The sequence below is a fragment of the Amblyomma americanum genome, chromosome 10 (assembly GCF_052857255.1).
Source record: "Amblyomma americanum isolate KBUSLIRL-KWMA chromosome 10, ASM5285725v1, whole genome shotgun sequence".
In the NCBI taxonomy this organism is placed as follows: Eukaryota; Metazoa; Arthropoda; class Arachnida; order Ixodida; family Ixodidae; genus Amblyomma; species Amblyomma americanum.
Genome location: NC_135506.1, coordinates 2,549,565 through 2,571,791, shown reverse-complemented (window position 1 = coordinate 2,571,791; position 22,227 = coordinate 2,549,565). Strand labels below are relative to the sequence as shown.

Genomic DNA, 22,227 nt, shown 5'->3' with positions numbered 1-22,227 from the left:
AGCAGAGAATGAAAATGCGCGTTACAAATATCAAACATATCATTTCATCGCTACTATCACATAAGTACGAGGAATGTAAAAGACTAGTAAATTAGAGATAAGTAATATTGCAGCGTTATTTAAATGTGCTAATTAGGTCAATTTATAAGTGATTCAAAACAATAAACTGCAAGCTTACTGCGAGCCATGAGATTAAATCGACAGCAGGATCGAAAATGGTTCCATCACCTTGTGATCTAGTACGGCCGTTGAAACTTCAGAACGTTCCGCTTGAAGAGTCAGCTTTTGCAGCGAGTTATTTTGCAGCATGACCCTCTACACCTTTGGCAGCCGACATTCGGACTCTGCTGAGAGAAACAGCTGAGAAATGCGGTTTGTATTATACCGAATGGAGCAGGTATCATTTAGCGAGCAGGAGCGTAGAATATTGGCATCTGCGCAGTCTGCGTCGCACGTGAGGCGCCCGGCGTAACTAAGTTAACGCCACACAAGTGACGACCCAGCGGCTCAGGCCGCTCGATTCCGAATCACAGGCAGCACGAGTATATATACACTTCGCATTGCCTCCCGCACGCGGAGTCGGGTAGCGAAAAGAGAGTCCACGGCAATACGTCGTAGTTGCAGCTGGCCCCGGAAGACGTCGGTCACGCTCGCCGAATGAGTCGCCCTCTGCGGGAAACACTGTTTCAACCGTGGAGTCGCGGCTTTCCTTACGTTCGAATCACGGAGCACATGCGCGCCGCAGAGGTTGCGGGGCGTGGTAACGTAATGCTGCTCTACGGGGTGCATCGTCATTTTTTATCTTCTTGGTTCCTCGCTTGGGCGAAGTTCATGTAGACATTCGTTGCTGCTGGGTGTTTCCACAGACGATACACTCTTTATGATGACAGTTATTCTGAACGCAAAGCCTGGGATCGTGAAGGTCACTCTGTGGTACAGCGAAAGAACAAAATACATTAGTGTCTTCATTTCCTTGAACTGACTGACGGAGACTCTCCACGTGATGATGTTGACACTCAAAAAGCAAAGTGCTTGGTAGCGCCCATACAGCACGTTAACTAATTCAGCGAATTCGCGTGACCTCGAGCAAACTAGCACTGCGATTGAGAAATGCACCATGAGTCACGTGACGCTGGTAGCACTGACGTCTATCGCAACAGGGCCCCCTGGTTTGCGGTAAACGGTAAATTATAACCATTACAAAGGTAAAAGAGCCAAGGCAAACCTGTGCGCATACCGCCGGGTCGAGCCGGCATTGGAGACGAGGCAAAACGAAACGATGGAAAGGAGCCAATAAATGGCGGTTACAATCTGCATATCCTGTCGGCACCTTTGGGGTGAGCAATCTTTCTTAATGGCGCCGGCCGATCGAAGCGTTGCGCGGCAAAGCCCGCTGAGAATCGTGCGTAAAGTGCGGGCTCTCGATGGGAAAGCCATCGGAGCGGCCGCGTTTTTGCGAGGGGTCATCCTCATATTCCCGATCTCGACTTTGCAGGGAGTCCGGTCCACGATGACCCTCGCGACCCTGGCGGCGATGCTGCTGCTGCTGGCTGCTACCTGGCAATGCGACGGCGCCCAAGGGGTAAGCCCGCCGGCCAGGGAGCTTACGATCGTCTCTCTTCATTTCTACTGTTTTTTTTTATCTTTCCCGTATCTCCTTGGACGCGGCCATTTGTGAACGCTGGCCTGCTGCGCCGGTCGAGGTGAACCTGCGCTCAGGGGCCGGCCGGTGTTTAGGGTTTGCGCAAAGCGCAACCAGAGGCTGAAAGCGGTTTGCAGTCTACGCCGTGGAGGACACTCCGCATTGAGTGGCAGCGACAGTCTAGCTAGTTGTAAAAAGGAACGCTTGATTAGAACACCCTGGTCTAAAAAACGTGGTGCCCTCTTAACCACGTCGAAGATTAATTTTTACCAGTCGAAAAAAGGCGAGAGACAAGAGGAGAACATACACGGGACAAGGCTGGACTAACAACTGACATCTTTATTGTGCACATTCCTTCGAGGAGCTGTCACGCATGCGCCAAGCCAAAACAGGCAACCCACGTTTAATCGCTCAAAAAGTCAATATCTTTCGTTGTCAGCCCAATAGACGGGCAACTGACGCAAGCATCACCATGTTTATCTATCAGATAGGCCTCAAGAATTTCACGCGCCTTTCTTGTTTTTCCGTGGCCTAAAATGGTTACATGGTTGAAACGACGGGAACACCTCCCGGGGCATCTACTACAATGCAAGGCAAGATTGCCATCTTCCCCACTACCAATTTTTGTTCAGTGCATGCGCAGCCTTTCATTAATACAATCACCAGTCTGTCCTCTATAACACTTTCTGACTATGACTTCTATGACTATGACTTCTGTTTTGGTGTTGCAGCGTTTCTTCTTATCGTCGGGCACTATTCGTGCGCAGAGACCAATAGAACAATGTTTGCGAGGTGCAAAACAGAAGTCCCGCTGACGCGGGGAAGGTGTTATATAAGACAGACTGGTGATTGTATTAATGAAAGGCTGCGCAAGCACCAAACAAAAATTAGTAGTGGGGAACATGGCAATCTTGCCTTGCATTGTAGTAGATGCCCCGGGAGGTGTTCCCCTCGTTTTGACAATGTAACCATTTTAGGCCACGGAAAAACAAGAAAGCCACGTGAAATTCTTGAGGATTATCTTATAAACATGGTGATGCTTGCGTCAGTTCCCCGTCTATTGGGCTGACAACGAAAGAGACTGACCTCTTGAGCGATTAAGCTTAGGTTGTCAGTTTTGGCTTGCCGCATGCGTGACGGCTCCTCGAAGGAATGTGCTCAATAAAGATGTCAGTTGTTAGTCCAGCCTAGTCCTGTGCAGGTTCTCCTCTTGTCCCTCGTCTTTTTTCGGCTGGCAAAAATTATTACTCGACATGTCATACCAACTGGCCCACCATTCAGCCTTGCTTGCCTCTTAACCACATGTTTAAAGAAGAGAATGCGATAGCATATGAATATTGGACCACCCCTAAATATTCCACAGAACGCGAAAATTTTGGAACATTGTATAAGTGGGGATTAGTGGGTGATTACAATGCGCACTGTTGGGTAGATTAAGGTAGGTTAGTAGGGATTATTGGGGTTAGTGGGTGGATTAAGATGGAAGAGTGGGTTCAATACTAATAGTAAAATTCCATATGATAAACCAAGGGTAGCTACTTTGACATTTTAGTTATGAGATTTTCAAATTTGATGGTGCTGATGACGTCTCGACCCTCTCCACCAGAAAGGTAATTTCGTTACAAAGAAACCTGGTGGTATTTGCAAGATGACAACCTAAATTCTATGGCATTAAAAACGTCTTCCTTAGGCATACAGCACATTCACCACATGAAGGTACGTTTGACTGGAATATTCTGTGCTTAAGATTGGTGTCCTCGGCACACAGTCCAGTTCATCATAAAAGGAAACGATTTGTAGACAGTGCTGCCGGTACGGCTTCCTTGGACGTACAGTCAGTCTTGATATAGAAGGTGACCCTTGGCTGCAATAATATCTCCTAAAGAACGGCATCATGTCAGATATACAGTCGGGCTTAGCATTGCGGGGAACATATAGATGCAGTAATCTGAAATGATGGACGGCTTCCTGGGGCACAGAGTCCAGGTCATCGTTGATAACGCCGAGCGCGGCTTGCACTCAGGACGTACTATCGCGATGGAAGGAAACGCGAACAACGCGGCGCCTGCGCGCTCCGCTGTTCGAATTTCTTTTCACCAAGCTGGAACTGAACATGAAACTGAACTTTGCACCTCTTTGCAAGGGGCTGCTGAGAGATTTCTCTTTGGGAGGAAACGTCAGCTTCGTTCATGAGTTGCTTCCAACTGCAGTAAACACGCATACCATCATCACTTGCATAATTTCGACCGCGGGTCAAGCAGCGTGAGAGATGACGTCACAAGCGTGCGACGGATTACAAATTACACGAGTAATTACCGGCTCTGTGTACCGCCGGCCGAAAGTGGCGAGTGAGACCTCGCGGCAGCACACGGGACAAGTGTACGTCACCGCACTTTCTCGCTTCGAGACGGCCGCCGCGCCACGGACGAAGGGGGTCGCTCACCTCCGAGCGCCAAGTCTTACATCAAATTCGCGCAGCGCCACGCCCACGCTCTTGACCACTTAGTGCGCCGCCGCGGCACCCCTTTGATTACGCGACGCGTTCGAAAAGCCGCTACCGCCGGCACACTGCGTGCGTCACCGTGCCAGCCTCGGGGCAACGCCACGCACGCGACTACACGAGAACACAACTCGGGAAAAGCGCCCTACGCACGCACGCACGCACCGCGGGCCGTCGCGTGCGTCTTGGACGGCGTCAGCAAAGGCACCGCCCGAGGCACAAAGCGCCGGACGTCTTTGACCTCGTTCGCGGCTGCGCCGAAGTCGCCCCCCTGAGAGCCCCCGGGGGCCCACGGGCATCGGCGAAAGACTTACCGGAGATGAGGCGGCCGCTTGGAGCCCCGCCGAAGGACGGCGTGTAACCGATTACGCGTCTGTGCACCGTCCAGCTCGCACGCACAAAAGGGCGATGGGGAGGGTACCTGGGGATGGGGGTACCCTGTGGATTTGTTCAGTTCGTGCCAAATGGGCGCTCACTGCAAGATGAATAAGGCGCCTTGATTACACGCGGCCAAGGCAATGTCTCCGGCTGGAAGGACCGCGGGAAGACGGTCGACGTCCGTGCTTGGTCGCACGCATGCGGGGGCAGCCTCGGAGTTTATTTCGTTCTGCCCTGAGCGCAGCAAATGTGTGGCGGATGGATCTTTAATGGGATGGGGGGGCGATGCATCGCGGGAATTAACGAAACGATAAATCTTCATTCGTCTTCGTGCGGGCGGTAAAAGTGGATTGTATAACCGCGCATCGCCACCGACCTCGATTACCGGGAGCTCCCAGGCAAAAACAGCGCTTGACAGAATGACATTTTCTCCCTGTTCACTGCGACTTTAAGCAGCCTCGGTGGATAAAACACAGCGCCACGCGCGGATGTGTGGGCCTTCATCGGACATACCATTGTGGCGACCTTTATGGAGAGGATTGACCGAGAGACAAAACAAACTGTGAAGGCAGATTGGAGCTGCTATCCCAACATTGCACAATCAAGTACATAATCAAAGAGATGCGCTTAATCAAACTGGAAGAGGTACAGAATATATTCGCCTGAATTTGAGGTAGTAGGGCAAATTGAAACTTTTGATGCCATCCATGTCACATGCGACTTCCTCGCCTTCTTTCGCTCGGTCGATGCAAAAGGGGCGAATTTATTGGTTTCCTATGTACAATTTCTCCTTCTAGGAGGGGGGGACTGCCCCTCCCTCTGCTCCCACATTAATCCGCCCCTGAACAAAAACCACATTTTAAAACTCTTTTGACAGACAATGGACAATAGAAAGATAATTTTATTATTTTTGTCAAATATTTATTTCTGCATACCCAATCATAAAGGAGATTTAGTCGCGGTTGCCAAGGCCATGTCATGGTCTCTTTAAGAAAATGCCTTAGAGCGAGGGATTTGGTGCGCGTACCACTGCTCCGTAAGTGATGAGCTGCAGTTTACCTCTTTTTTATCTTTTTATTTTACCCCCAAGACAAGACATTACATGGGGGAGTGGGTTATATATAATAACACTGACAATTCAAAAAAAGAGCAGATAGCAATAAATTACCAAAACATGGAGAACATTTTGAATAAGTGATGAACACAACACATTAGACATTAGAAGCGGTAACAGCAGACCAAAATAATACACGGTCAGAAATTGTGGCAATTGAAGAAGGAAGGTGGTTCCAGTCATATGACGTGCGAGGAATAAAAAAACCCTGAAGGTTTTAGTTTTGCATGCAGAAATGCCTACCTTATGTATGTGATCAGTGCGGCGCGCAATATATAAAGGGGAATATATGAGCGCTGTGTTGTCTGTCTTATTCTATGTCCTTGTTTCTTGCGCTTTTACGTTCAACATGGAAAACCAACTCGCCCAAACGCGGCCTTTATTGAATTATACGAAGGGGGACGAAGTAACTCGCAGCGAATGGACTCATGATGAAACATTTTGTGAAAAAGACACAGGCGTGCAATTTTGCAAGTGAAGTTAGGCCCAAGGTAGTCTTCGTAGAAGGTAGTCGCTTGGATACAGCGGGAATTCCTTTACATATATTCGGCAAGAAAGAGTTTGTTGCAGTCAGGTGCGTCACTTAAGTCGATATATCAAGCACGGAGTCGCTGAACTCGTCGTGATTCGGATAATGCCGTCACTGGTGTGCTGCTGCAGCTTGACCAAACTGAAGCCGGACTAGAAGTTGGCAGCCGTGAACAGTCTTCCATCGTCTCGCTTGACATTTATTGGACCGCGTTGCCTCTTTAAGGCCTTGAAAACAGGGCGTAGACGCCGCGAAAGCCTCGTTCAGTGCCCCCCTTTGCTTTCAGGCGCAGCGTGTGTGCGTGTTATGAGCATACAGTTAGCTGCGCTTTGTCCTTCCATTCCCGTTGCGCTCTGCTCAAGTGCGGAGTGCATTCCGTAGCGCATTTCTCTCGTTCTACATTCCTCTATAAATTAAATTTTGCACCGCCAGGTCACTACAGCTGCCAGGAGCAGGGGGCACGAAGAAACAGCGGAATAAAAAACGGGACGGGTCAGAACAGCACTAAAAAAAAAAGAAAAAATTGGAGGGGACACTTAAGCTCCGCCTTAAGGATATGACGCGATGGCGTAAATGGGTTAATGGCCATATCTGCGGATTTTTCCACCCTCTACTTAACGTTCATAGATGCATGGGAGTCCTCATACCACTCCTGGCGCAGTGGTGCAGCAGTTAAGCGATGCGCCACTGCCCTGCGATTGTAGGTGCTCTGAGCGATGGGGTTTGTGAGACCGAGGTTGATCTTCCCAAGAAACCTCTCGCGATCATTACTTAACTGCCACCTGCCACGGTGGGGCGTTTTCTCACAATCCAGTGGACAGGCAGTGATGACGCCGCAAGGTCACATGAACTAACCTGCTCCATAAATTGTTTCTCGGGGTATTTTTCGTGGATTTTTCGCTCAGTCAACAACGCCGACGCAGGTGACGACGCCGGCTTTCCTACGACACGAGCTCCTTCAAGCTATCGCGTTAAAACTGCAAGGCGACAAAAGAACACGGTTCTCTCTGTGCTGTTTTGTTAGGCTGCCATTTTTTTGTGCGTTCTTTTGACGGGTGTTGTTTTGTCATGTGCTGTTTGTTATAACACAAGAGCACGCTGCTTGCAGAACACCCAGCGTGTCCGCCACTTGACCGGAACTCAATTTTTTTTATTTTTTATGCAATAGCTGATTAGCGAGCAAACTCCGTTGCTGCCTGCAAATGCGAACAAAGCGGGAAGCAGCATGCGACGATCACAGCTGAATGTCATCAAAGGCCGTCCGGTCGGTGCATCGGCGAGTCAGTCTGTTTGCAAAACGTCACGTTTACGAGTGCTTCGCGACAATTTTCGAGAAGCCATCTGCAACCAATTGACCAATCCAAAGAAACGAACCGAAGGACACCGTCCACAAAAGATGCCATGGAGAGCAGGAAACTGTGTAGGGACGAGGGAGTCTCGAACCGTTGGCAGCGAAGACAAACCGGCTGTGCCGTGGCAGGCGCCGTTATGCAAGGGTAGCCCGTGCACGGGCGTCCGTCACAGTGCGGCCACAATGCGGCCCCCGGTGTCTGGACGAAACGCCGCGGTTGAACGAAAGTCCGCTTTCTCCTCACGTCGGGGGCCTTGTCACCCCTCGTGGTGTCGCGCAACTTCACGGCGCGCTTTTCTCTCCTGCATACACACAAAGGTTGCGGCAAAGCAGGCGTCAGCCGTCCTTGGGCCCCTCAGGTGGCTGCCAACCGCGCGACACTCGAGCCAGTGCCTTTTTTGACAGATAGAGCTGAGTTTAGATAGGATCGCGAAGACAACAATAGAGGGCTTTAGCATATCCGTTACCGACCTGGCGCACCCGGCTGGGCGTTGCACTAGCCCTGGCAGGAGCTAAGTCAGAACGCCTGTAAGGAGCGCGTATGCAGTTTTCTTGGTTTGGTCACCGGTACGGTGACATCAGACAAAGACTTGGGGAGAAACCGAGTGGTCAGGTAGAGAAATCTACACTTTTCTGCCCAGTAACTTGCCTTTGGCGCTGTACGTTTCCTAAAGTCTCTACTATCCCACACAGCATTGTTCCCTGCTCTGTTGAAAGGTCGACCCAAATGATCAGCCTTGCCGACACTGTCAAACTGTGCAGTTGAACGCAGAAGTCGTCCTGTCAGGCCGCGATTGCCTCGTGAGGAGCAGCAGAGGGCTTTGGCCACACTGAACACACTTTCCCCTTCACTCCACGCGTATATATGCAGCAACGCAAAGGTCATCCCTGGGCTGTAAGCGCGACGTCCGCTGCAAGTGCAGCAAGCGCGCCACTCTGGGATCGGCTGCTCCCGCAGTGCTGCTGCTGCCGAACCGGCTGCGGGCGTGTATGGACCGAAGCGAGCCGTGTTCGCTGCCAATCAGAGCCTGACCTCCCTGCGCGCACCGGGCTGTGAACGGTGCTGACCCGGCCCGATCCTGGCACGTGCGCCTGGAGGGGAAGAAGACAGAGCGCTGGACCAGGGGGGAGGAGAAGGGACAGCAGCGAGGAAGCGGCTTCATCACACGGGGAAGTGGCGGGCTCGTTTCCGCGGAAGAGACGAGTTGCACAAGCGGAACACTTCCTCTGCACCCCCGAGCGCCGAACAGAAGCCGCCGCTCTTCTTCTCGGGGCAGCACAGCCCGAGGCCCCGACCGTGTATCGCTCTCTGCCCGAAGAGGGGGAGGCTGCACTTCCACATTCTTTCGTGGCTTCTGTTATTTGTCTTTTTTTTTTAGCGACGGCAGCTGCAAGAGGAACGTCGTGGTGTGAGCGCGACAGTGGAATGTGCCCCAAGTCTGCGTTGACTTCACTGGGGATATGCCATCTACGGTAATGTGTTCCAAGTAATTGCACCATGTGCAACGGGAAGCTGCCGCACTGTCGAAAGAGGGAAAGGGGATGGAGAGGTACGGAGCCAGGAAAGGCGCTACCGCTGCTTTCTCACCCCGAGCGAGAGCCAATGACGCGATAGATTTGCAGTCAGGAAAAATTGCTCCCGATCTACCTGGTTAAGTTTAAGGTGTCTTAGTTGCGCTACCACGGTTTCCCTTGTTTAGCTATTTTTTTATCTTTGTTTAGCTTTCTACAAGCCTGAAACTTCGAGTTGCACCCAAATGTTCTTGCAGTCATTCCTCGGCTTTCCTCTCGCGATAAGTCGCCTGAGCTGCTCGTTGCGATTCGAGGCGTCGTTCCCTCTACCCAGCACTTCCTGAAGCCGCTTGTATTCGCCTCTCCACTGCACGCTTCTCCGGCTGCTTCATCATTCGCCTCCCCTTCTTTCGGCTGTTCTTCGCTACTCACCTGTTTTCGCACTCCGTCTAGCAAGGCTATACTGTCTTCTCCGCTGACCTTCGGCTTGCCGCCTCGCCATATCCTCTGGATCGGTCGACTGACGTTGACAACCTCTTCTGTTGGGTTGCTGCTCAGTGTTCGCCGTGCTCATCGTTCGGCTTCGGAATCAGTCGAAGGACTGGCTTCATCCAATATCTACATTACTGCACATTATGCACATTACTCCGGCAACTTCATCCTTCGCCTCCATGGTCATAATGGATACTAAAGCGCAAAAAAGACAAAGGACACCCCCCCCCCCCCCCCCCGGCCCATGGCGCTGACAGATTCTCATGAACCTGCCTGTGTGACAATACAGGGAGCGGCAGATGCAAAAGGGCAGTCGCCTCCCCGCGTTGTCGCACCAGCATGCTCACAAGAGTCAGCCGGCACCACTGGCTGGGAAGGGGTCCTGTGACAGGGAAAAGCCGCATTTTTCTTGACTTGTATCCGACTGTAGCGCACCATAAAAGTGCAGTTACAAGCCTGTAAGTGAGCATTTGCCCACAGAAAGATATACGCAAGGTCATGGACATAACTGAGGAGAGGCTCGTTAGAGCTCTACTCATGCTAAATGGAATCACCTGTCCGTCTTGTAAGGTTGCCGTCAAAGGCTTTCTTTATGGTAGCAGGGCACTTAGTTTTCGAGCTGCACTGCTCGCGGCAGTCATGACCGCTTTGACTTCTGTGCACGTATATGAAAAGCAAGAGCCTTGTTCTGTAGCACAAGTGGGTTGAAAATCTGCGTGAAGCTGCGAGGTCGATGATTTAGGGGTGACCACTATCTGGCACGAATGCCACCACTCTCTGACGTGAACAGTACCGACATGCTCTGGAAAAGCGTGTTGAAAGTGGATAGCGAAAATCAATCCTGAAATGCAGCGGGAGGCAAGTGCCGTGTGTTGCAGTACCAGGTTTTAGATTACTTCCGCTTGTGAGCGCTATTAAACACATTGCTGCAGTCTGTATGCTGAAGCTTTGTTGTGTTTGAGGAAAAAGAAACATGTCTCGACTGCTGACCTTTGCATGTTAAATTAAATGTTCCGACCACCCTCCATTGTAGCACTGCTTCAGCACTAATACGAGTAGAAAATAATATAATAAAGAAAAGCGGAGAACATTAAGCGTGATGTCAGACTGTCCACGGAAAGAAGGCAGAAAGACAGGATGAACACTGCGACTGCATAGTTTCTTTTTCCTGCTTCCGTGTACTCTTCGTATGGAGGCTTTAAGAACACAAGAAAACGACGAAGTAACACAAACAAAATGGATCGTATAACTTAATGCAAAGCGGTCAAAGCGGAGGAGAGAGTTCTCGCGTTTCCAGTGCATAAAAGGCGAGCACCCAGAAGCCACTTCTTATGGCGCCGTGTCGCCTTTATCGCGAGGAAACCGTTCCGCCCCTGCAAGCACGCCTGCGATGCGACACCGACTCGCTATACAAAGCCCAAAACTCCTCAAGCGCTGGCTGAGACCAGTACAGGACATAAAGCGATTCGCAGCCGGTCTCTTCCTCGGACCGCGAAAGGGAAAAAAACAAAAGGGAAGCTCGTAGAGGAGGGCATATAGCGACAGTGCGAGGAAGCCGCCGTACGAATATACGCACAGGGCCGCTCGCGCAAATGAAAGTGGCGGCGGTGTGGCCGAATCCTTTGAGCGCGCATGCGCTCGGCGCATCCGAGCGTGAGAATGCGATTAGCCGCCGCTCGTAACACCAGGAGGATCCGCGACATTGGTGCGCGTCTTTGGCTTGTGCACCGAGGTCAGCTCCTCCTCGTGTCGCGAGCCCCCGTCCGAACGCCTTCGACGGCATTAGAAGACGGCGCAAACTTTGCCTCTGCATTGAGCAACAACAACAACAAAAGAAATTCTAAAAGAACCGAAAAGAAAAGCGCAAGGAAAAAAAGATAGTGGGAAGTTGCGGAAGAGTTTGGAAGACATGGGGAAAGAAGACTGAAGAAGAAGAAAGCATGAAGGAACAAGCTCCTAAATGTAGACGGAGGCATCGTCTGCGTCCCACAACGGATATCACGACAAAAGACGGCACAAAAGAGAAAAAGGGATGAAAGACAAAAAGAAGAGGGAGGACTTTCATCTATCGCGCTGTCCGAGAGGCAGGGCAGTGACGGCGGGCTACGGCAGACGTCTCAACAAACGATGAAGAAAGCGCCATAACGAAACGACCAATAGGACGAAAGATGAGCGACGACCTCCAGCCTCATCCGACCGGCGCAGAAGGTGAAAGCGCGCCGCAACAGACACTGCAAGAAAGAGAGGGCGAGGAAGATGTGCATAACGAAGAAACGGCGAAGAAAGAATGATGGGCGGATGAACAGCAAACAGAGGGAAAGAAGAGAGAACGTCAAACGCGCAGCTTAACGTACACTCCAGTAAATAGGTTCCAATAAGAAAAAAGGAGCAAAAAAATGAATGAAAGAACGAAGCACAGAGGAAGATCAGAAGAAAGAGAACGATAGAGTGAAAGAAGGTGAAAATAGGAAGCGGTGCGAGCTTGCGGCAATGACAAATACAAACTTACAAGCATGCATTCACACAAGGAAAGAGCGAACGGTCCGGGAGGATGAAAGAGCGAAATGCAGTCGGTGCTCAGCCGTGGTAGCCGCAGTGCCGTGTTCCGCTTCATCGGAGCTTCCGCATAGGGGAAAGAAAGGGTGGAAAGGGAGGGGAGAGGGAAGGACAACAATGGACGCAGCGCGTGCCGGCTGGCGTTAAAAATAGCGTCCGCCTCGTGTCCGTATTTATAGCCGATCAGTGGCCTACATAGACGGTTCCAGAGTGAGCACGCGTCCACACAAGGGCGGCGGCACGCCACCGGCAATTATCACCACCGGTGCGGCAAAGGCCACTTCCGCGCTGACTCGACAACACACACACACACACAGCCCCGCCCCGGCAGACGCCCCCGTAGTGTTATAGCGTCTGTTTGTGCATAAGCCGCTTTCTCTCTTTCTTTCTCCGGCTGTATGTGGGTGTGAGAATAGAAACCTTGGTGCGAGTAAAGGCTTTCGTTAGTAACGCGTGGCGGACTGTGGACGCGCGATACCCGCAGGGTGGGTCTGTGTTGTACACCCTGGGCTGGCTTGTTAGTTCAGTGCATTGCGCCAGAAAGCACAGCCATGACTGATAGCAGGTAGAAGATGCTAGTGTAAGATCGTGGCCGCATAGCTCTCCAGGTCTGGCTCTATTTCTAGAAGCCCTTGACTGATATCCACTAGCGGGTCTACGTAGACGTCTACCGAGCCGAATGGGTTTAATCGAAATTTGTGCTCTAGTGTCACTTCTTTTATATATCGTTACTTTTCCGCCACTGTTCGAGAAATCTACGCTGCGGTTCCGCACGGGTTGAATTTCAGTGCGAAAGCACTATACTACTGCACGACGTCCAACCAGCTCATCGAGTCTGCGTGAAGCTTGGCCCTGTCGCACTACACAACGCCGTCTTCATCGTCTTCCTTCGCAGCGCGAAGAAAATGGAAAAAATAAGCTGAACATGAGTCCGGTGTCGCCGCCAGACGTGCCGACGACGCAACTAAAGCCCGCCATGATGGAAAACGAGCTTTCAACACGTCGGAGGAAGAGTGGCGCCGACTACGCCGCGTCAGCTTGGGTCTACAGATCCCGAGGACGAGTAGCCCTTTGTCTATAGACAGTCTGTAGACTATGAATAGACAAAAAGAAACATCTACAGGTGGGCAATATAGTCTCTAATAGGTCTATAGCCTGTCTACAGACCATTTTAGTAAGGGAGGACATCACGTGCAGCCTCTGAATACGTCACATGTTTATGCCCACTATGCGTGCACTGGGAGAGGCGCAGGTATGCACTGAGCGGGTGTGTAATGCGTGTATAAATTCTGTTGAGGGGCGCGCAGTCGGGACTGTTCTTTACGTTCTCACGACATGCGGACCCACGCGGCGTTGAGAAACTGGGAAGTGCGAGGCCCGGATGCCGACGAACGGGGCAACGCCCCTCAACGTTTCCGCTTTATATTTTTGCGGTAGAATGGCATGAGGCAGAATCGGCGCATGCAGGCAGCAGCGGCCTGCTCCCACAAGACCCGAGCGACTCCTGCCAGCCGTAAGTTATGTGCCTGCCCAGCGCAGCACCATGGATCGCGTGTGCGCGGTTCGCGTGGGAGCGGAGGCGTGGGCCGAGACGGAGTTGGCCACCGCGATCCAGGAAATAATCAGCTGACGTCACACTGCAGTAAAGAGCCACTTCCGTGCACCCGCTGACCCACTTGCTTAATAAGAACGGGTGCGGCGCCGGCAGTTTGCACAACAAAGTTCACTGAAGAAGGCGCCCGGAGAGGAAGCGATCCTTGCCGAGTGCTCCTCAACGCGTTACACAGCCCGTGGCGTCAGTTGGTTCACGAGAGCCTAAAAAAACCCGATGCTGGTGAAAAAATAGAATTAACGAGTACGCAGATGGGCGATGTCTCATGCAAGGAGATATATAAGGTATTTAAGGAGAGAGTGGTCGTTACACCAAGCAGCTTTGTTCGAGTGGGCGTGACTGCAAGGCGGGAAACGTAGTTGCGTGTTTTCGGAACGGAAGTGCTTCCCAGCTCCTCATGCTTGGAAGAACTACAAAAGAGGGAGAAATTCTGTGAACCTTGCATCACAGGTACAGAGCATGATGGAAGTAACACTACCGAGTGGATGCAGGTGCGTCGCTGCATAGAACCACTACCACACGGGTAGGAAGCTTTCTACGTCCCCATTCTATACCAACCACTAAGCATTACCTATACCAACTAACCACTATACCAACCAGGGTGGCTCAGGCGGTCACCCTATAACGGCCTATTTAACGGAACCATCGCCGAAGACAACGGAAACGCCAGATTTCCTAAAGAACTTGAGCCTCGACGCTCTCGCATTAATATGGTATACGTTGGACAAAAGGTACCGCGAAAATATTATACTGAAATTAAGAGAAAAAAACGAGTCACGTGGTCGCTGTTCAAGCAAAGGCAGTGGAAACTGGCGGTAGTATTCATCCATTTCAATCATTACATCCAGTGCGAAAATATTACCCTGTGACGCCAGCTAGCTGCCTTCTGGCAAAAGCCACGTGGGCAGGATACCCAGGGAGTTCCAGAAAACACTGCCTACTGATGGGCCGATAGGCAGCCACCGGGGAGACGCCGCTGCGCGCTCAGAACTACGAAGACGCGTCGCGTTCCAATTTGCCAAGATCGTTCCCTCTTCTTCGGCCAGTTTATTACCCTGTTGGCATGGGGCGAAAAATAGAAAGACAAGGACACGGGGCTTGTCCTTGAAACTCGATGCGACGATCGGTCGGGTACACGTGTCGAAACATCACCGCGTGTCCTGTGCTGTCCGTCCACGCAGGGATTCGGCCAAATCCGTCTGACAGTAAAACACAACCTCTGTCGTCCGGTAATGAGGCGGAAAAGTGTGCGCCACCCTGGCTCAGTTGCCAGAGCGTACCTGAGCGCGCACGAAGCACCTGGCGCGACTACGTGACGAGACAGCGAAGCAGCAAGCTTTCCGTTATGTAAAACTCGTCGCCGCAGTGAGCATTCCAGGAATGGCTCATTTCGGGCTCACCAGGAATGAAACAAAAAAAGCAACAACTTGTCTCGAAGCCAAGGAGAAGAAAGAAAATTATTACACACACACACCCGTGCTCGGCCTACACATCGCTCCTGGCGTTTTTGTGCCTGTTTTAACTCTTTATGCCTATGCGGAAACGCGGAATGCATCGCGTGGGGGCATGTATCGCATTAGTGCGAGCTTAACTGTCCTCTTCTTTTATAGCCGTGGTTGTACCTAGAACGCATTAAATAATCCGTGACGTCCCATTCAAGTCCTACACGCAGTGATAGCATATGCTCCGTTATAGCGGAACTGTCAACGACGTCATTGCTCTGGCATCACGTGGTCGCATTATGGAGGAGAAGAGGACCGTATTTATTGCTTCATTTAAAAGGCATTTAATTGTTTTAAAACATAAAGGGAGGGGTAATAACATTACTTAAAGGACATTCAACGCCCGTAGTCCAAGGCAGTTCGCGCGCCCTTGCAGAAACCTGACAAGAAAGCTGAGGTGTGCCGCGCCCGCCATTACGAGTTATTTCGTTGACAACAGCCATTTTCTGACATTTCCAGGAGCCTGGGAATGATACACACAAGCAGTACCTTTTCACACGACTACGACCGGCTATGTCAGTGCAGAGTACGTTAATTCTGATTTCTTTCGTCATTATTTTTTAATTGGAACCTGGCTACATTTCGCTCGATAACCCGGAGTCGTACTACGCGCTGCTGTTAGTTTTTCTTCCTTCGTTTAAAACACAGCCATCCTCTGTTATAAGAGTGGCTTACATTTTTCACTCTTTGCGCTTCAATCGTGCTCTGAAAAAATAATACTCCGAATCATGTTTAGTATTCCTAACAACGCATCTTGTATTGGATCTTGGGGCTTATCCCTTTATAACGGGCGGACCAATACTATTTTTCTTTTTTTTTTCCTGGCGTGGCATGGCCACAGGACGGACTCTTAAGGGTCGCCTAAGGTGGAGCTGCCCCTTTTCTTTACCTTCTGTCACACCGCCATTTCCACGCTCTGGGCAGAATTAGCCGGCATCCCTCAATACACAGAGCTGCAGCAACGCCGAGAGGAGGGAGAGAAAAATAAAACATAGTACGAGCGCTTGAAGATGTATATGCCAACTTTATTTTTAGTTACATAGCGAAAGGTAGAGGGTAAAGGGGCGACGTGACAGGACAAGGAAATTCACTGTAGTGCAGACGCGGCCGTCTCTTGACGCTAGACTAGAGCAACAGCAGATCGTTGGGGCATGCCTTTTTCCTGATCCAAACTCAACTCGGCTGATGATGATGATGATGATTATGGGGGGACGTCGGGGGAGGCGTGATTGTTCTGGTTTGGTATTATGAGGTTTAACATCTGAAAGCGACTCATGCTATGGGGGACGCCGTAGTGGAGGGCTCCGTATAATTTCGACCACCTGGGATTCTTGAATGTGCACCGACACCCCAGGTGGTGAGTTTCAATGGAAACTTAGTTGGCTTTCCATTAAAAGTTACTTTAATTATGGTTTCATTTCTTGGTTAATCATTTTTTTATATTCTCAAGATAACGCATCACAGGTTCAAAGAAAGCAGTAGACGTGCGACACTTGTTCTGGACGTGTCCTAGCGACCGCTGTTGGACGAAAACGATTCCTCGGGGAGGGGACCGCCAATGTCGCTATTAAAGAGCGGACAATGGGCAATCACTACGGTGACAAACTTTGCGGGGTTTTTTTTATCGTGCTTCTAGCTGTATCCTACATCCACATCCCCTTTTCTAAACCTATGGCTGGTAGCACATTTGTCAAAAAGAAAAATTAAGTTGCACAGAAGTTGGTCCTTGGGGAGTACGCTGCATAACCAATAGCCCGCGGAGGATAAACCATTGCCTTCTCGGAGGCTACTTCAAATGGGTCACCGATACAGTTTTTCTCCGCGCGGACTCCGTTCGGAGCACGAAGTGCCGCAGCCAGTCTCTGGCTCGGAGTGAAGGGGCCTCATTGTATCCGCGTCGATGCGGTATATTGGCTGCGTACCAACCGTGCATATTATTCCCCTTCTAGGCGGGCATAAGCCGCATCGCCAACGCGCTTTTCTTTTCTACCCCGCAATGGCCGGAAGAAGAGCCGTGCGTGGTCGTCCAGCGGCGCGACCGCCAATGATGGGGGCGAGCATGAGCACGCGCGGAGAAGAGAGTCGACCACGGCGGCGACCTGCGCGCTTGGCTCGTCTCCTCCGCACGCGGCTGTGTGTGGGAAAACGGCGACCTCCGGGGGTCGACTCGCGCCGGCAGGGACGTTACGAAAGGCCATTCTTTTCTCTCCGCAGCCCCGGCAGACCAATGGTAAATGCGCGAGCACACACAGGGCTACAGTGAGCACGCACACGACGCGGCTGTGTAATGTGCCCCGTGCTGCTTGGTGGCCAGTGTGTGCCGTTCCCGTCGGCAGCTATCTCCACCGCGGGTCGCCGCGGCGGTCAGCTTTTCTTTTTCTTCTTTCCGTTTCCCATCAATTGTTTCGTTGCGACATGAACATCTTACTCGTGTCCCCCTTGAGCCCTCGTAGTAGTAGTCACAATCTATAAAACTCAGTTGGCAGGGGCGCTCAGGTCATGGAAAAGCGCACTGCGTTCCCTGTGGTTTGGTTTGGTTTATGGGGGTTTAACGTACCAAAGCGACTCAGGCTATGAGAGACGCCGTAGTGAAGGGCTCCGGAAATTTCGACCACCTGGGGTTCTTTAGCGTGCACTGACATCGCACAGTACACGGGAATCTAGAATTTCGCCTCCATCGAAATTCGACCGGGATCGAACCCGCGTCTTTCGGGCCAGCAGCCGAGCGCCATAACCACTCAGCCACCGCGGCGGCTCTCCTGTGGTTTGGGTTGCGCAGTATATATTGGATAACTGCTACGTACAGTACGCACATTCGAACGGAAGACAAAACGCAGCAATGAATTTTCTTTTTTTGACTGAGCGCTACGTCACACAAGGTGTTGCATTTACATCTTCCTGTCTTCTACTTGTACAGTTACGAGCTACAGATTTCAGCACTGGAAGCGACGAGGATGCCGAAAAGCGGTTTTATTTTGGCCTTACTTATTACTGCTTGTCGAGTATGCCTCGCGTATACTCTTTCAATAGCCAAGCGTGATTTTAGGGTCAACAGATTAACGACACAGAGGCCAGCCGTTGTAATCGCTTTGAGTCCTATTTTTGCAGTGTTAGTCTTATTTTTGCAGTGCTAAGTGGTTATGGTGCTCGGCTGCTGACCCGAAATACGCGGGTTCGATCCCGGCCGCGGCGGTCGAATTTCGATGGAGGTAAAGGGCTATAGAGTATCGTATACTGTGCGATGTCAGTGCACGTTAAAGAAGCCCAGATGTTTGACATCGCCCGGAGCCCTGCACTGCAGCGTCTCCCGCATCCTGAGTCGCTTTGGGACGTGAAACCCCATAAAGCAGCCAACCTGTACACCCTACGGCCATTCGCAGAAGCGTCGATGGCCTCAGCTGCACGTCGTGCTGCTTCAAGCTGCTTCGAGCCAATATAGCGGTGGTGTCCCACACACTGTCGCCTGATTTGCATCCCTGCGGCGGGGGGCTCCGCCAAGGACGGACCTTCTTCCAACGCTCTGGATGCGCATGGTCGACACGGCGTCGTCGTTCCTCCGCCATTGTTGCACCCCCCCCCCCCCCCCCCTTCGCCGCGGACGAAGCCGCTTGCTGCTGCCCCCTCGACGACGACGCGGGCTGCCTCCTCGACTAGAACTGTGCAGTGCTGGAATCCCTAAGCCAGAAGACTCGCAAGACGGTTACCACTCACGCCGAGCTGTCCTGGACATCACCAACTGGTGCCATCTCTCGGCCACAAATAACGAATACAGCGTAACGGAATAAGAATATTGTCATTTGTAATTGGCCGGAAACTGAAAGCTCGCGTTAAATAGTGAGCCAAGATGTGGGTACTGGTGGCTTGCTCCTCCTACGCTCTACGGAACCCACTGATAGAACCTTATATTGAATCAATCGAGTGTACTACAACATGAACTGCTGGGCTCGTTGGTGAGACATGATTTGTAGTGCAACAGTGCAACTGCACGAGGCCAAATGAAGAGTATGGACGAGACACTTCCTTTGTTCTCGTGCCTTTGCGCAGTTGCACTAGAAATCAATGGAGTGTACCAAACATTTTAAGTTCCCGTCGCAACGCCATGCTGGACACGTTGGGAGCCCCGCAAACTATAGAAGCGTTTCTTGAGATTTCCCGAGCTTGATGTAATGCAAGGTTCGGCGACAGCTGCTCGCAGTGGAGAATGTTTTTCTGTTCATTATCCTTATTCGCTAGTCACAAGTGATCGTGACGTCTCTTTGCTGCTACTGTTGACGTCACTGTGTTCGGACCACTCTGCGTGGCGCGTCGCAGTGACCTCACGCGTGATCTCACTGCATCGTGGCCGATCACCGGGGCGTCTTACGCCAACGCGCCCCAGAAACAGGATGTGTGCCTTTGAAAGATACCGCTGTAACTTAAGTAAAATAAAACTAACTGCACCATTCAATCCTAAGGAGGAAAAGTTAGCCTGTGGGGATGGTGGTGGTGGTGTAGAACATTTATTTGCACTATTTACAAAAGAGGTATTGCTCGTGGGGGGGCCAAATGGTGGATGATAAAACTTGGCAATTAGTGTCTAAAGGAGTGATTCTTGCTTTCTGAATGTGCCCAAGATTCTTGGACAAGGATTTTTGATATTAGAAAACTGTACGCTGCTGGTATAGAAATATTGAAGGTAATGGTCCATTCTTCCGGTATGTAGCAAAATCTTTCTTTTATAGTGTTTCCACCGCATCGAGCAGTTATGACTGCCATAGAAGACCAATGGGGTACACTTTTGACGATAGCAAATTGTTAATAGCGAAATATGCAAGCTGCCAAAATATATGAAAAAAATTGCGCTCATATTTTTTTTTTCTTGTTCGAAAACCCTTTTGTCTAGAATTTAGTATGTAAACAACTGAGGTCTCCCAAAGGAGACACTGTGGCGCTTGCAGTCCTTTGTGCAGCTTAGTGTGGCTCAAGAAAGGGAAACACGGGCCGCGAACCTTCGGCTAAGAACTGCGCTTTTAACCGTGTACTGATTTTTACTCTTTTCGCTCCTCGTCATGGGTGCAAGAGGCGCCGCGGGACCGTTGACCCCGGGATCCGTGAGTCGGAGCGGAATGATGCCAAAATTAAAAACAAAAACAAAAAAAGCTGTTCCTTCTTACCCAGCCACATCTGTAATGTTTACACAGAATCCTAAGGTAAACAATAGGAGTGTAGTCCTTTCTGTTTGATTTTTGGTTCGTTTATTTGTTTTCTTCAAAAAGTCCAGCGCGCGTCTAAATCTGTAACGGCGGCTCTCTGTGGAACCCGCCGCGGTGGCTCAGTGGTTAGGGCGCTCGGCTACTTATCCAGAGTACGCGGGCTCGAACCCGACCGCGTTTCGATTGAGGCGAAACGCTAAGGCGCCCGTGTGCTGTGCGATGTCAGTGCACGTTGAAGATCCCCAGCTGGTTGAAATTATTCCGGAGCCCTCCACTACGGCACCACTTTCTTCCTTTCTTCTTTCACTCCCTCCTTTATCCCTTCCCTTATACGGCTCGGTTCAGGTGTCTGCCGATATGTGAGACAGATACCGCGCCATTTCCTTTCCCCAACAACCAATTTTCAATTTTTCTCTGTAGAATGCTTACATGCGCCTCACAAAACGCATAAAGATATACCTCGCAAATCTGCGCGGACATTAAAAATAAAAAGCTCGAGTGCGTGCTCATTCGCTGGTCTTATGTTTTGGCTGCATGCGGGCCACTCTGCGGCCCGGCGCGTCCCTTCGTGTTGTCGCGCTAACCGTATACAGCTGCCGCCAGACAACTCATTGATTAGCAAAGCGCGTGACCGATATTGGCGGCTCGCGTGCTGATCATTCAGGGCACTGCAAACGGCTAGCATGCGCTGTGATTATGCGCAGCGCGTAGAATTCACCAAATTTTTATTGAGCAGGTGGGAGCAATCGGAATATTTTGTCACAGTCGCGCCTGCTCGTCAATTTACCTCCCAGTCGCCGTTACGGTGCACCGGGAAGCGTACAGTTCTAGAGCTTTTCAGATTGTCAGGCTGCCACTTAACGTCTGTTCAAGTCATGCATTCTGAGTGAAAAATTCAGCAATCACGAACTACCCGAAGTAAGCTTCGTGAAATTCGCACCCCTCGGCTAAAAGAGCGCTTTGTTACAGCTTTGGTATACATTTATTCAGCGCTGCATCGAATTACGGTACACAAGGCTGCGGGCCCCTTCACAGCCGGCAGTCCCACGGCGCGAAGCACATCCGACCCGTGCGACTAGGCTCGCCTTGAGCCGCCAATTAGCGTCAGCCGCTTCGTGACTACGCGCGGCCGGCCAGTCTCCCCCATATTCCTTCTCCTCCTCACCTATACAACCTGGCCGTATCACCTTGCACGCAACTTTCACCGCGAGGCTACTGCTCCCCTGGCTTTTTGCCTTAACGACACACGTGACGATGCCCTGTAAACGCATTTGAAAGCGCCTGCGCCTTTCTCAGGCGTTATGACCGTCTAACGATAGCAAAACTTACCTGGTTTGCGGCCAGCGCAGTTTTACTATCGTGCAATCACATCAGTTAGCTTCGTTCAGCTTCTATGACCGGATAACCGTAAAATATGGGAATAACGGAAAAACAACGGGAAACCAGGCGAGTTAGTACTAGTTCACGTCCACACAGCGCAAGAAGACAGCGGACGTAGACACAAGTGCTGTGCCATGTACTCTTCTTTGTCTGCAGACATTTTCGTTACTTCATGTTCATACAGCGCATAGAGACAACGCGTTGTCTATGCGCTGTATGAACATGAAATAACGACTTGTGACTTTTACGAAGGGCAGAAGAAGGATTCGCGGCACGCCGGGAATCCGGCTCAGGCACGTAGCGTTGTGCAGGCGTGGTGGCACTTTGTATGCGTTTAAATGCGCGAGGCTACATTGCGCGATGCGCTGCAGGTCCAAAGACGACGACCTGCTCTGCATTTGCGCACTGCCCCCAGCACTGAAAAAGCTGTATGGTTAGGATTCAGCGCATTGTGGAACAAGCTAGAT

At 51.0% G+C, this 22,227-nt stretch overlaps 1 protein-coding gene across 4 annotated transcripts in view; it reads left to right on the top strand.

The window, feature by feature from the left end:
- The window catches only part of LOC144107664 (A disintegrin and metalloproteinase with thrombospondin motifs like), a 235,340-nt gene that overhangs the window by 140,551 nt on the left and 72,562 nt on the right, over window positions 1-22,227 (top strand). For all 4 annotated transcript variants that reach the window (XM_077640778.1, XM_077640777.1, XM_077640776.1 and 1 more), the window contains exon 2: window positions 1,496-1,582. In XM_077640778.1, the coding sequence (XP_077496904.1) occupies window positions 1,511-1,582 (72 nt within the window). In that variant the 5' untranslated portion in view covers window positions 1,496-1,510. The remainder of the gene's footprint in view (window positions 1-1,495; window positions 1,583-22,227) is intronic.